This window comes from Myripristis murdjan, chromosome 10 (assembly GCF_902150065.1).
Source record: "Myripristis murdjan chromosome 10, fMyrMur1.1, whole genome shotgun sequence".
NCBI classification, from domain to species: Eukaryota; Metazoa; Chordata; class Actinopteri; order Holocentriformes; family Holocentridae; genus Myripristis; species Myripristis murdjan.
In genome coordinates, this window is record NC_043989.1 from 5,842,724 (window position 1) to 5,859,063 (window position 16,340).

Below are 16,340 nucleotides of genomic sequence, written 5' to 3' on the forward strand. Positions count from 1 at the left end.
CAGCGTCTCACACACACACACACACACACACACACACACACACACACACACACACACACACACACACACCTGCATCAGCAGCCACAAGGAGAGAGAGAGAGAGAGAGCGAGCGATGGGAGGCTCTTATAGAGGGCATCCTCCCGTCCTTCTCTCCTTTCCTTTCTCCTCTCCTCCCTCCCTCTCTCCTTGTGTTTCTCTGGCCAGTCACGACTGCCCCCCCCCTCCTCTTTCCCTTCCTCTCCCCCTCCGCCTCAATTGCTTTCTCTCTCTCTCTCTCTCTCCCCCTCCTCCTTCCTTCTTTTTTTCACCTCCTCTATCTACATCTGTCCATTTTCCTTCCTCCCTTTCCCCTTTTCCCCTCTTGCTCTTTTTTCTCTTTCCTCTCTCTCTCCCTCCTCCACCCCCCGCATCCCTCCATTCACCTCCTCCTCCCCCTCTCCTGTCATCCTCCTCTTTACTCTCCCTCCTCTCCTCTCTCCTTCATCCCTCCATCCTCTCTCTCCCTCTCTCTTTGATCATTTCAGTCTTTTCTACTCTGTAATCTGTGAAGCCAGAAGTGATAGCAGCTCATGTTAACCGTTCCCTGACCCAAATAAACACACTCTCTCTCTCTCTCTCACACACACACACACACACACACATACACACACACACTCACACCTCTCCAGGCAGTGAACTAGAAGTTGCATTTAGTTGTAGATCAAAGTAGGAGTCATAATAAAGATATATAACATGATATTGTGGTAGGTTAAAAAAAAAAAAAAAAAAACAAGCTTGGCTTTTGTAGCTTTCTGGGTAACAGGAAGTGGAGTGTGTGTGTAAGTGTGTGTGTGTGTGTGTGTGTGTGTGTAAGTGAGAAGCTTCACAGCAAATAGTGAAAGCTCTGGAGAGATAATTTCTGCTGATTATGCACTGGTGTGGCATCTTTCCAATCAAATGATTAATTATATATTGATATTGTAGATATTGTGATTACATGCTAATGATACTAATACTACTACTACTAATAATGAGTAAAAGAAGAAGATAAAACATTATTTAAGTGATGCAGAGCTTAACTTAATGGTTTCACAAGTAAAAATGAAAGCAATAAATGAAAAAAAAATGACACTAAATCAAAATGAATGTGCTTAACAATTACACGAGAGGAAAAGGAAGCGAAGAGAGAGAGAGAGAGAAAGATGACGAGGCGCTGTCACACCGCTCATCTTCTCCAACCAGATAATTATTCACCGAGTTATAAATGAATCATGAACGTGTGAACTGGGTTGCCGATTGTTTTTTGGAAACAATTTGCATTTTGCAGACGGCCTCGGCGAAGCGGTCTGAGATGAACAGTCGAAGTTGAGGAGACGGAAAATGCACAGGAGGAGTTGTTGATGTTGTTGTTGTGTCGAGTTAACAGGACAGTTTGTTCCTCTTGAGTTGCCGTACCGGAGGAGGAACCTCAGCGTTAAATGTCAGCGACAGTACATTTAGTCCTATTTCTTTGTTGAAAATAACCTTTTCCATTGCGTTAGATTGTAGTCATGGCATATTGATTCAATTTAGCGAGTTGTTTACCGACTCCGACGGGCCAACCACGTTAGCCGGCTAAGACGATAACAAGGCAGTCGATGAAAGACGCGTTCACGTCAGCAGTTCAACCTTAGAAAAATCCAACGTTTTCTGTGTTTTTGAACTCGACGTTCGGCCTAATAAAGATTAGGCAGTTTATTATGAGAATGTCAAGAACATTAAATTGAATCAGTGAAGTACAAGGCAGTAGAAAACATCATGTGTCTGTCGTGCACTGTAAGCAGTAAACCTTCACACACACCCGGCGAGTTAAATAATGTGCTTTTTGGTCCCGTTTTTGTGATAAAATAAAAGAATTTCAAACACCGTCGTGGGACAGAATATAGACGTGTCATAGCTGCTGTGGATGAAATTGCAAAGAAAAAAAAAAACTTCAATGTGTTTGTTAAATTTCCAGGTTGGAACTGAGAAATGCTGGCAGTATACAGAACCTCGGTTGGGTTGTTTTAATTTGAAAAGACGCCTGCTGAGTCGTCCCATGGATTGAATGGAGTAGGAAGTGTGTGTGTGTGTGTGTGTGTGTGTAAAAGAGTGTGTGAGAGAGAGAGGAACAATGTAACAGAGCTTCCTCATCAAACGTAAATACAGCAGAGCATTGATCCTGCGGTCTCCAATGGAAAGAGACACACACGTACATACACACACACACACACACACGTATGCACATACACACAGATGCACACACATCCACAGAGCCTATGATCCCATAATCCTTCACTCCATAACCCACTGTGACTGCCCCCCCTTTCCTCTCTGCATCTGTCTCTCTCTCTCTCTCTCTCATTTAATTTAAATTGTCAGTTCAATTAATTCTGCTTTTATTAATATGAATGTTAGATGACCAGTATTACCAACAATCGAATGCGCTCCTCTCTTCCTCTTCCCTCCCTTTATCTCCATCTTTTCTTCCTCTTCTTTCTCCCCTATAAACGCCTCTCCCTTCCTTCCCCCCTAGTTTCTCATCCCTCGCTCTATTAAACCTCCCTGACCAAAGCTACTTCCTGTCTCACTGAGTCACGTCTGCATATTTCCTGCTTCTCCTCCTCCTCTGTCTTCAGGAAGTGGCTCAGGGCTCCTCTCCGCCTCATGTCACACTGCATGGCTGCTATTTCTGACCGGAATATGAGATACGTTCAGTAGATCTCCAAAATGCATGCACAAGTCCTTGACAGGGTTCCAGGGGTCCTTGAAGGCGTCACAAGTGTCCTCCGGGGGGGATTCCAGGGGTTCTTGGGGAGTTTTGAGAGGTTCTTGAAATTTCCATGTGTCATTCCGGGGTTCCAGGGGTATTTGCAGAGGTTGAGGGGGTCCTCCAAATGGGTTTCCGAGGTGTTTGTGAATGGTACTTCAGGGTGTCACAGAGGCGCTTTAGTGGGTTCTTGGAGTCTTTATGGGGTTTGAGGTTCAAGAGGTCCTCTAAGGGGTTTCAGAGGTCCATGATGGGGTTCCAGCGGTCCTTGAGGAGGTTCCAGGTGTTCCACAGGGGGTTTGAGAGGTCCATGATGGGGTTCCATGGGTCCTTTTAGGGAGTTTCAGAGGTAATTAATAGGGTTCCAGAGGTCCTTGAAGGCGTCACAAGTGTCCTCCGGGGGGATTCCAGGGATTCTTGGGGAGTCACCGGAGGGGTTTCTAGGAATGCAACGGAATGTGGCAGTTGCAGGGGTTCTTGAAATTTTCATGTGTCATTCCGGGGTTCCAGGGGTATTTGCAGAGGTTGTGGGGTCCTCCAAATGGGTTTCAGAGGTGTTTGTGGATGGTACTTAAGGGTGTCACAAAGGCACTTGAGTGGGTTCTTGGAGTCTTTATGGGGTTTGAGCGGTCCACGATGGGGTTCAAGAGGTCCTTTAGGGGGTTTGAGAGGGCCATGATTGGGTTCCAGCAGTCCTTGAGGAGGTTCCAGGTGTCCCATAGGGGGTTTGAGAAGTCCATGATGGGGTTCCAGGGGTCCTTTAGGGAGTTTCAGAGGTAATTAATAGGGTTCCAGAGGTCCTTGAGGAGGCTCCAGGGCTCCATCAGTGATTGCAAAGGTCCTTGATGCAGTGCCAGGGGTTCTTTAGGGTGTTGCTGGGGTTTCTGAGAGGGTTCCACTGATCTTTGAGGGGATCACAGGTGATCCGCTCTTAAAGAAGATGGTTAATTTAACCCTATACAGTCTGTGAGTTTAACTGAAGTGTCATTTAAAGCAATGATTTGTGATGAAATTAAACCTTGCTTGCCTTGTGGGTCAATGAAAACTCATAAATATTGTTTCAGTATCAAACTACTTCCTGTTTGTGGTCGTGTGTCGTGCTGGTGTCACTTTTTCACTTCGTTGCCTTGTTTCATGACAAGTCAGGATACCAGGCAGACTACAGGCAGCATTACCGCAGGGAGGGATCAGCAGTTCTCGACCATGGACCATCACAACCCCAAGAGTGGGAGGAGGTGCTCACCTGAAGGTTGAGCAGGGTCAGGATGGCACATGGTCGTGAAACACAGGGACACGTGCAGAAGCTCCTACAATGACTCCCAGTGTATTCGCCGTATTGTCTGATTCTATATCATGCTAAAGAAGAGGCCTCTGTTGGGTTCAGTGTCGAACCTCCTGTAAAATGGAAATTTCATTATCTAAAATGAGTAGCTGTTGAGAGATGATGGCAAGAGCTGCCGGTGGAGTGAAGTGTAATAATATATTTGCCATCTGGGTGGAGGCTTTTATCCAAAGTGGCTTACACTACTGAGAGTGCATACATATTTTAGCATGGGTGACTCTAGCAGGAGCTGAACCCCGTAATCCTGACATTGTTGGGTCTTGCAATGAGTACCAACGCTGCTAACCCCAGCAGTCTTAATTTCCCACGTTCCTTAGCTTTTGACACGCGGAGGTTGCAGAGAAAACATCATTTCCTTTTGTAAACGCCTAAGAGAGTGAGCCAGAAAGACGAGAGTGACGTAAACAAAGCTGTTAATAGCTCTCTGAAGATGTTTCCAGCTGTGACGAGCCCACCCAGTTTTGGGGGTTCAAGTGACTTGTGCACTTTCATTGCAAGTCAAAAAAACAAACCGCCTGGGGAAATTCACTTTAATCTCGATGTTTGTTTGACGTGACCTTTCCCTTTCTTTTTCCATGTGCAGTATGGGGAGGAGGAGGTGTGTTCGGACCGTCTGGACACTGACTTCCCGGACATCGACCTCTCCCAGCTGGACGCCAGTGACTTTGACAGCGTCAACTGTCTCAGCGAGCTGCACTGGTGCAATGACCAGCCGTCGGACGCCTCGCCAGCCTCCATCCACTACAGTACGGCCGATGAGCTCTTCGAGGTGAGGCCTCATCACCCAAATAGAAACAAATGGGACCCCAAGAGTTGTCCTTCCCAAAGCGACAGCCTTGGACATTGAATTCTCGTGGGTGTTGCGTCCATCAGTGTGCATCAGAGAAATTGGCAGCCTCTGTTGCTTTAATCGTTGGTCCCAGAGAAATTTATTTGGACAGTGAATGTTACCATGGACATAATCCTTTGCTCTGTGGGTGTTACATCCATCAGTATGCATCAGAGATACATGCAGGCTCTGTTGTTAGTTCCTGAAATTCAGCCCAAAGCCTTGGCTGCATTTCATATGAAACAGCAAAACACAAAAACAAAGATGAAGTGATGAAAACTGGCTTCTTGCTGCACTTCAGGAACAGAGGCTGTTTACATTTCAGGTATATCAGTAGTAGGATTACATTAAATCAAAAAGCTCCTGTTTTTCCCAGGTGGTGACAGAAATTTAAACAATTCAAGTTTCGACAGTACAAACAAGTCGGTACTTTTGTCCTGCGGCGACACATCAGAGACGAACCCCCAGCAGCTTTTGGAGCTTGGATCAGTCCATTTCTGCTTTGCCGTTCCACCTTAGACGAGTGCAAAGTGGAGGGAAAAAACTTTTTGCTGGACGTCATGGGGCTTAAATATCCAAAAGCTCCTTGGCTACGAAGAAATACATGATCTCTCTAAGCATTACGGGAAATGGGAAGCTGTGTTTAAAGGCTCCTCTGTTTGTGGTTTCTCAAAGCAGCTTTCATCACCTCGTCTTATTGGTGCCACATTAGTGTCATCTGTGTTATGGCACTCCAAAATGTGTGGAGTTAGCTCTACTAATTAGAAGTCATGTCTCCAAATAACCTCTTGAACTCTGATTTACCTTTAACTTTCACCTGAACTAGCTTCAAACTAGAAAAAAAAAAAACATATTATCCACATTGTGTGATAGTGTTATGGATATGCTTGCTCCAACACTTCACTGAAACTTAAGTATTCTCAATAAAGTGAAATATCCAAACCTAAGATGCAGTTGTTTTATGGCTGCAAATGGGAAAATATCCAGATGTCTTATGTATCTGGTATCTTTTGGAACCTAAACAAATCCAAATATTCTTAAATCCACAAATTATAACAAAATGTAAAACATGCAAGTGTTAGTGACTCACAAATTTTCACTTTTACCAGTATCACATTTGCATTAGTGTGTACTGGGCACATTCACAGACACCTGCACAAGCCTGTAATGAATGTGAGTGTCAGATTGAGCCACCGCCACAGCCAAAGTTTCAGATGCAGACATGTGCGCTGCTCGTCTCAGTGGGGGACGCCGTGAGCCGAATTCCTAATTACCTTGTGTGTAATCTGATGATGGAGGCGGTCCCATCGGCGCGAGTGGGCTTCATGCAAGCGGCGGGGGCGGCGAAAACCCCTCGGCTGCAGTATCGGCTGCCCTCATTGGACGGATTCAGGGAATACCCCTCTTGTTTTGGCTCCGTTTGAAAGTCAAACCCAGCATCATTGATTGTTCACTGGTATCCAGTCCCAGTTTCAGTCTCCTGCTTCCATTACCGAGGCTAAATTGAGTGCGTCTCAGGAATAAAAAGGCAACAACAAAGAGATAAAGTAGCATTTAGATCCAGATCATCGGCTATGTAATGCAACTCTGGTTGTGGGAATAGCCCTGATGCTGCGACTCACCACCGATTATTGGTAAAATGAAGACAGGCAAGGCATGATGGGAACGCAGGTCAGGTAAACACCGTCTCCGTCTATCTCTGTTGTTTAGTCTTTATGTGGATCCCCATTAGCCGACACCCCAGCGCCTGTTTTCCTGCAGTCAACAACAAACAAGATTTTACAACACAGTTGGCATCATAAGACTGAGACACAACAGTGCAGAGTAAACAGTAATATGTATTGATATTACACCATAAACTTGATGAGAAGTTGGACGGGAACCAGACGTGTGAAAAAGCGATCCGCAGTCGATAAACATTTAACTTGGAGGCCGCAAGATGAATTAAAAACCATATTTAAGCCAAGATTTAAAGGGAGCAGATGCGCGATTTGTTGAAATGATGTTTTCCAGCCATGTAGAGGCTGTGTGGAGGTAAACTGATAAAGTTAATTTGTACATTCAAGTGATAAACACTGAAAATAATTATTATGTAGACAGAGAAACAGGTCTAATAAATGTCTCTAATCTGCCTCTCTGCCTTTCCCTCGTCGCACATGTTCCCTCTTTTGCTTTTATCTTTACTCTCTCTCTCTCTCTCACACACACACACACACACACACACACACACACGCAGACACTTTCTGTTTTGCCATTTCAATTAATTTCAGTTCAGAGAGCTTTTATCAACATGACATGGCATGTACATCCTGCCACGTAAACAACATACAGCATAAAACAACAAATGTACAACAAAATAATGCAAGAAAAAATACTGATTGTACAACAGGTCAGATTCGATTTCATATTGAATGTTGTTGCGTTATACACAAAATTATTAAATGCGGCAATACATGAACAAATTGAAATGAGATAAATAAAAAAACTGACTTTCTCTATTGTTCTCTATCGCTTTCTCTCCCACTTTTCCTCTTTTTTTAACTTTTTAAGCTACACCTTCCATCTCATATTCAGCGCATGATTTTCCTTTTATCATACCCTCATTTCTATTAACCTCAGTAACTTTTAATAAAGTGGACCTTTAAATCCCCCCCTCTCCCCCACCCCACAGTATACCACAGCATATTATATTCCAGCTGATATCATATTGATCAGGCTCAGGGAGCAGACGGTCGGACGGCGTTTGGTTATGAACACACAGCCGACGAATGGAGCGATGAGCAGACAGATGGAGACCCAAAGTCTCTCTCCCTCTGTCTCTGTCTGTCTTTTGCTTTCTCCTCTGCTGTCTGTCAATATGCCAGCTATTTACAGTAGCGTGTCGATATCTAGTCCCATGCAGAGTGGGATTATTGATTATTGTGTGCTGTTTGGGAGGGATTATATGGGTGATTGCATTGGGTTTGAGAGGGCTATCCTCCACCCGTCCCACCCGGTGCATTAGTGAATACCGTAAATTCGGGTCATTAAGATGCATATTAGTTGGCTTTACCTCCTGCTACATAAATAGTAAATATGATGTTATTCCTGATTCTACTTTCTCCGACAGCCAGGAGGGAGAAAAGTCAAAGTCCAAGCTGCAAACCCACACTCCAAATTATTTGCCAATTCAAACTCGACAGCGCCGCAAAAGCGACGCAAGCAAAGGAGAAAGAGAGGATGATGGAAGCGCGGGAGACGGACCGCAAATTTAGTCATGAGGAGTTTGGCAGCCGGGGACAGATAGAGCCGGACGATAAAACAGAGAGAAAGATGAATGAAGCTCGGCGGCTTCCCGTGGGCCAGCCGTGCTATCGCCTCTGCACCAGACTCTGCTCTCAGCAAGATGGCAGCTGTTTGGCAGTAAATAACTCCTCTGTGGATATATGTGGGCAGGGCGGGGGGGGATCGAAGGCTGTATTCACTCATTTTAATGCTCTTTCTATCATGCTGTCATCTATTTCTATTATGTGTACATTTATATTTTAGGTATTTTAGCTGATGTGCTTTTTCCAGAGAGGCTTAAAAACCTGGAATAAGATGCAGGACCCAGATCACCAAAATTAAAAGCAACTAATACACTGCAAAAACTCAAAATCTTATCAAGAATATTTGACTTATTTCAACTCAAAATGTCTTATTTCAAGTCAAAATGTCTTATTTCAAGTCAAAATGTCTTATTTCTAGTCAAAATGTCATTACACTTAAAATAAGACACAATCACCTAAGAAATAACTTGTTTTTAGACAATTCTCAATTGTTTCAAGCTAATTTTCACTTGTTCCACTGGCAAATTTTGCCAATGAAACAAGCAAATTTTCACTTGTTTCAAGAGAAAATTCACTCAGTTGTCTAAAAACAAGTTACTTCTGAGGTGATCATGTCTGGTAACTCGCTGTTTGGCACCAAAGTTTCTTTTTTTTTGTGCACTACAAAAATGCAAAGTCTTACCAAGATTATTTGTCTTATTTCAAGTCAAAAATGTCTTATTTCTAGTCAATAAAGGCATGATCACCTCAGAAGAAAATTGTTTTTAGACAATTTTCACTTGAAACAAGTGAAAATTTGCTTGTTTCATTGGCAAAATTTTCCAGTGGAAAAAGTGAAAATTCACTTGAAATAAGAGACAGTTGTCTAAAAACAAGTTACTTCTGAGGTGATCATGTCTTATTTTAAGTGCAATGACATATTTTGACTAGAAATAAGACATTTTGACTTGAAATAAGACAAATATTCTTGGTAAGATTTTGAGTTTTTGCAGTGTTAGTGAGGGTTTGGGTTGAACTAATGAAAAGACATCTCATATTTTGTGTCAGTATTCTGTATCTTTAATTTTTTTAAACCATTTCTCCCAGACTTTTGGTCCAGTTTCACAAAGTGGAAAATCCCCAGAAACAAAGTTTAGACCACCATAAAATCCTAAAATTCAAGATAGTAGAAAGTCAAAGTGCATCATCTGTCACATCACAGGTGGACACCACTGACTTCGATCCAGTTTTCAATAAAAGTCAACTGTCATTGAATCCACATATCTTTCTAATCCTAACCAAAAGTCAGAGCCACAGCGCCTTGACTGTATTCTTGTGAAACCCAAGAGGAATCGTGTAAAAGAGAAGTGCCTGGAAAAGGAAAAAAAAAAAAAAAACAGATTTAAGAGGAGCGAGAAGGGATTTTTTTTCTTTCTTTCTAAGATAAGAGCTGGTGTGTGTGAATGGAGGAGGAAGATGCAGCCGAGGGAGATGTGATTCAGCCTCAGCGGTGATGACGGAGTGACGCACTCCTTCCAGGAGACTCAATCTGCACTGCACAATCATTTCCAGGCATAAACACAGTTTGCACACAGTAAATCCGTCAGAGGACCGTTATTTCCAGGCCGTCTTTAAACGCGGATCAGTCCCACCTGAAGACGACACTTTTCTCATTTGTGTTGATGGCAGGGTGAAGACGGAAAATAATCCTCAAGTCTTTTTTTCTTTCGCTTTTGGACACCTTTTTGCTAAACGGTAAACGTCAGGTTTCGGTGTCAGCCCCTCACAATCAAAGAGCAAGGCCTTCTTTCTCGAGCTGCCATTTTGCACCAATGTTAAGCAGTCATACAGGGAAAAAAACAAAAAACAAAAAATCAATTGTAGAAGAAGGACATTTAGTAATTTCTCCACCACAGGAGTAGAAATTAGGCCAGAATGCAATGCAAAGCAACAAGGCATGGTGTGGTTTCAGTACCTGGTGAAACTTTTTCTAAATTGGAAGCTTCAACGTTCTGCTCTTAGTGTTCCTGCAGGTAAACAACTAATCGCTTCATGCTCCATTCATGCATTCATTTTCACAAGGCATTCTGGGAAATGTACACTGCAAAAATGCAAAATCTTACCAAGATTATTTGTCTTATTTCAAGTCAAAAATGTCTTATTTCTAGTCAAAATATCTCATTACACTTAAAATAAGACATGATCACCTCAGAAGTAACTTGTTTTTAGACAATTTTCACTTGTTTCAAGTGAATTTTCACTTGAAACAAGTGAAAATTTGCTTGTTTCATTGGCAGAATTTGCCTGTAGAAAATGTGAAAATTCACTTGAAATAAGTGAAAATGAGCTAGAAACAAGAAACAAATTTTACCAATGAAACAAGCAAATTTTCACTTGTTTCAAGCAAATTTTCACTTGAAACAAGAGACAATTGTCTAAAAACAAGTTACTTCTGAGGTGATCATGTCTTATTTTAAGTGTAATGAGATATTTTGACTAGGAATAAGACATTTTTGACTTGAAATAAGACAAATAATCTTGGTAAGATTCTGAGTTTTTGCAGTGTAGGAAATCACTAAGTGAAATAGAAGTGTTTGCGACAGGTAATGCACAGAACATCACAAATTTCCCTTTTGAGTTGTGTTTCCTGACAGTTTTCTCACCTTTCGCAGACTGAAGAGCATGCGGCCGCCCTGCTCGCCGCTCTGACAGACAGCCTGGACGGCATGGTGGACACCGAGGAGGGCGCGCTCTCCGTCTTCCCAGCGCTGGGGGAGGAGCCCGACCAGGAGGAGAAGGAGGACGGCGGCCTGCCCCTCAACGCCGAGGACTTCAGCCAGTCGCTGGGGGCCGAAACAGAGGACTCGTCTCTAGTAAGAGCGCTTCCTTTGCTTCCTGTTTGTCGTGCAAAGTGGCGGCGGTGGCGGTGGTGGTGATGATGATGTCACCTCGGAAAACCACGGCAATGCCGCAGTGACGAGAGTGAAACCGCTGATGGCACACATCACTCTGCTTTAATTTCAAATGAACAAAGTGCCAGAGAGATTAAACTGTTCTTCGTTTCCATCACACCCGGGGGGGGGTCCTCAGACCTCGCTTTGGCACCCGCTCTGCTGGCAGCCTGCATTTGAACATCCACCCCCCCTTTAAGTCTTTGATATTTTCCTCTCTTTAACCCCCTGATCTCTTTTTGTCAGTGGTCTCTCTGTCAGACACAGACACTTGTTGAAGTGGAGTCTTTTGCACATGCTTCAAACATTATCTGTTCCCACCCACACTCACATTTCTTTTATTCAACCTCCCTCCCATACACACACACACACACACACACACACACACACACACACACTCAGCCACAGCAGTATCTTAATCTGTGCTGCGTTTGCCAGCCTTGATGTTCCCCTTGTTAGCCTGCGAGGTTCAAAGTCTGCCTTTAACTATAACAGAGAGGCACAGAGTAACCTTTCATCCAGCCCCGTCCTGTGAGCGAGTGTGTGAGTGTGTGTGTGTGTGTGTGTGTGTGTTCTCGTATTGCTATATTTATGAGGACCACATGTCCTCTTCACAAGGATGTGACGAAGAGGAAAAGGTTTTATTTATTTAAGGGGGTCGGTTTTAGGATCAGGACCTGGATTTAGGGGTTAAAATTGGATTAAGAATAGCTTTAGGGAAAAGGTAGGGTCTAATTTTAGGGTTAGTTGAGGATTCAGACTTGGATTTGGTCTTAAATTTGGAAGCAGGAAGAAGTTTGGGGTCAGGCTCATTTAAAAAAAAAAAAAAAAATTAAAATTGGGATCGGGTGCAGCCTCGGTTCAGGCAGGGGGTTCCTACACTTTCTCAAGTTAAGGATCCCCAAAATAGATGGGAAATGGACCACAGACCCTGATCTTGGAGGATCTCACCCTGAGGAATCCTCTTTGCCATCAGACGGGACTTTAAACAAATTAATGTAGATCCGACAAGGAATTATGACCAAACCAGCCCTTAAACATGCCTTGGTGTATCCATATTCCAGGGAATGCAGTAAAAGTGAAATCAGTCTGTTTCTCCTTTGGCTGGGGGCGCCCCGCAACCCTCTCACGGACCCCTGGTGGTCCCTGCACCCCAGTTTGGGAATGAATGCATAGTCAGTTCGGGTCCTCACAAGAGCAGTGATCTATAGGTGTTTGTGTGGCATGTGTCTCTGCAGCACGTGTGTTTCCGCCCCCTCCCTCCTCCCTCTTTTCACACACTCCTGCCGGACCCCCCCCCCCCCCAGACATCATTCCCCGCAGCAGACTTCTAGGAAAGCCCTGTTTTTCTGTTTTTCTCTCCTCGGTCTGTTTTCTCTTATCTGCCTCTGCCTGAACCTGAGCCCCAACCCTCTCCACCCCCACCTCGACCCTCCGAAAAAAAATAATAATCCTTCATTTCGGGAACAGTGCAAGTATCCCGTTACGTGGAAAAGTGTGCCCTAGTTTCCTCTCGGCTCGCTCGGCTGTCGAAAGAATGCAGGTCGGGAGCTTAATTGATGTAGGAAGCTATTTCGGCGTAATGCTTATGATTATAGCTGTAATGCTTCCTTATTGCACTTGTCAAGATGAATCCAGAGAACTTCCTTCATTTGCCTTAGATTTCACAGAAACACCATACAAGGGGCTGTGATAGTTTTTGTTTTTTTTTTCTTTTGCAGTCTCGTTTGGCCTCAGCCTACAAAGATACTATTGTGTGTCGGGCATGAATGATGCCCCGGCTGGCCGGCTGAATACCTCTCAGCGTAAATACTCACTGAGCTGCACTTTGCTCCGCTCCGTTTTGCACGGCGAGTCCTGCCACAAAACGAGTCTGTCGCCGGAGTCGCTCGGAGGTTCACGCGGTTCCAAAGTGAAACGTTCGGCGTTGGGCTGGCGCTGCCTATAGCAACAAGCGGTGGCTCCAGGAAGTCCTATGGGCGAGCAAATGGACTCTTTAGTGACAGAGGAGGGCTGTTTGGAGGCAGCCTGGGTGGTAGCGGAGGGTAAAATCAACAGATACACTGCAAAAACTCAAAATCTTACCAAGATTATTTGTCTTATTTCAAGTCAAAAATGTCTTATTCCTAGTCAAAATATCTCATTACACTTTTTCCACTGGCAAGTTTTGCCAATGAAACAAGCAAATTTTCACTTGTTTCAAGCAAATTTTCACTTGAAACAAGAGACAATTGTCTAAAAACAAGTTACTTCTGAGGTGATCATGTCTTATTTTAAGTGTAATGAGATATTTTGACTAGTAATAAGACATTTTTGACTTGAAATAAGACAAATAATCTTGGTAAGATTTTGAGTTTTTGCAGTGTAAGTCTGTTTATCCAGCGTATTATCTCTAAAATAAAGCTTTAACACCTTTTCTGTGCTGGAATAAGTGTTTCTAGGCAAGTAAGAATATTTCAGACGGATGTAAGCTGTATGAGGATTGAGGGTTTTAAGGGGATCAAACATAAGTTAATGCCTTCATGAAAATATAATTGACTTTTGTTTGTATTAGTGGTCAGCACGGGGTTCACGGAGAGTTCAAGGAATTTTGAAAAGCCATGGATTTAATAAAAAAAAAAAAACTCTTGTGACTAGCAATGGAATAACGTTAGAAGTTTACCAGCCTCAGCTTAAAAAAAAAAAAAATAAGTAGTTTATCACCAAACATAATATTAATTTCACTATCCTGACAATAAGACACTGAATGCATAGTAATTTTTTGGTTCAAATAGAATAAAGCACAATAATAAACTTTAACTGGACTTCTGAATCTGAGGTGTGTTTAAAAGTTTGTGCGAGGAAAAAAAAAACTGTTATGCCCACATTGGTCATGGAAATTTAACGTTTCCGTCATGGAAAGTCATGGAAAAGTTGGGGAAAATGGCGCAAAATCATTCGACATAGCTTGGGAACACAGCTAGAGGACATACAGGTTGCGTGCAGGCTTCCCAAAGCCGAATTTAAGATTTTCAGTCATCCCTGGACTGAATAGAAGTGTAGCTTACCCTGGCCTAGCAACGGCAGATTAAAAAGAGCGACAGGGAGACGGGACACAGCGACGCAGAGCTGGTTCGGTTGCTGAGCACCATGGGGGCATTGTTTAGGGAAAAACAACAGAGCAGCGTTAGTGCGAGGTCAGGCCGCGAGATGCCATCATCATCCCCGCTGTTGCATGGCAAAACATCGCGGCGCCGTCCTTGTTTTAACCTTGCAGCCTCCTTGATGGCTTATCAGTCAGCTCGTGTCAATATAACAATGAAGTGGGGCTGGTTAATCAGTTACGCCTGCCAAGTCTCCTGGTTTTCACCTTCATCCAGGCCATTTAAGGTCAAACGGGAAGCGGCAGGGTTGGTTCATCGTGAGCTAACCAGCAAGAACACATGCAGCGGGGCGGTGCATGTGCAAAACACTTAGAGACACACCTTGAGAATCTGATTCATTAGAGGATGCCTTTGTAGAAGAACCCCATGGTCCATATGATAATGGATGACGACTCTCATGAAAATTTAGGAAGTGAGCATGACATAGCACACAAATAACAAGGTTTGTGCACGAAAAGTGAGAAAAAAAGATTGCTTGACATCAGAAAATAATGAATAGGAGACATTTACCATTATTTTTACAGCCAAACATCTGATAAAAGCTGGGTAGAAATATAAGGCAGTGCCATCAAATGTAAAATATAAAAAGTATCACAAAGTATATTACCAAAGAGAGACTTGCCATAAAGGGAAACACACCGACATGTTTATCTTCTTTCCATGGGAGCAGGCACTGCCGCATTTTTGAATTTGTGCTCATGTGATGAAATTTCATGACACTGTGTTTGTGCACATATGAAATGTGTAAATAATATAATTTTTTTTTAGCTGTTGTAAATGTGTCCTGCAGCAGTAACCGCTGCCGCAGCCTTCCTGTGTTCGCACTGCAGGCGTCACTCCAGCCTGTTTTTCCCCTAAATATTGTAATAGCAGAACTGGATAATCCTGTTGTAACCTCAAACTCCTTCTGACAGCTGCCACAGCAACAGCAACACTTCCTCACACACACACACACACACACACACACACACACACATTACAAATGAGCGACACAAGCCCAGTCAGGAAACTGTCTGCTAACCGGCACACTTTTCTGAGAGTAACCAAACATCACCTCACTCCATAAATTCAAAGGGTTTCAAACGGCATGTCGGGTTACCTTGACGGGTTGCTTCCAGCCGCCTAACTGCTTTTTTTAAAATTTATTTATTTATATTTTTTTTTTAAAAGCCCTTTAACCCACCTCCACCTCCTTACATTTGCTTTCATGTTCATGTATAGAGGTATTGCACATATCTCTGTGAAATCTGTGATTTATGAAATCAGAAGTGTGTGCTGCAGCAAACAGTGAAGTTTCTGTAGTTCGCCAAAGTCAAACTTATAGCACATCAAATAATAAACACATTTTCTATTCTAAGTGATCTACTGCTGCAGCAAGTAGAGCCACGGTTACTGTGATTTCACTTCAGGAACCTTTTGAAATTCATGCTTTTTTAGATAGATAGATACTTTATTGATCCCAAACTGGGAAATTCCAGCAGCATCATCAATAAAAAACATAAAATAAAATTAAAATTAAGAAGTATATACAATACAAGACTAAATATACTAAATATATACACTAAAGACAATAAGGGCTAAGTATATACAATAAAGTAACCTAAGAATATGAGATGTTGAAATGTTGAAATGTAAGATATACCGATGGTAATAATAAATATGAAAAATGAAATATACAGATAGTAGATAGTATGGCACAGGGTAAGCTTGAAACCATGAAACCAGAAAAACACCCTCTTATTATTATTGCTGTTGTCCCATCAATTACTTATTGATGGGACAACAGCAATAAGAGGGTGTTTTTCTTCACGTAGTTGAGGAAAAAAAAAAAAAACAGAAATATTTCATTAATTATACACTGAGCATTGTTTCACCAGAGAAAATCGTGTAACGTTTTTTCCCCAGTCACTCGAGGAGCTTCAAGGAAAGTTATATTCTGGTCAGAGGGAGGTGATGTACAGTCCCTAACAACCACCTAGTGACACCCCAGGGACACGCCGAGTACTAGTACTACTGCAAC

The 16,340-nt window shown here is 42.9% G+C and overlaps 1 protein-coding gene across 1 annotated transcript in view; it reads left to right on the top strand.

Annotated features, from left to right (window-relative positions):
• Positions 1-16,340, top strand: part of ppargc1b (peroxisome proliferator-activated receptor gamma, coactivator 1 beta) — a 108,463-nt gene that overhangs the window by 66,880 nt on the left and 25,243 nt on the right. Inside the window, exons 2-3 of the mRNA XM_030061460.1 lie at positions 4,694-4,879; positions 10,899-11,099. Of these exons, the coding sequence (XP_029917320.1) occupies positions 4,694-4,879; positions 10,899-11,099 (387 nt within the window). The remainder of the gene's footprint in view (positions 1-4,693; positions 4,880-10,898; positions 11,100-16,340) is intronic.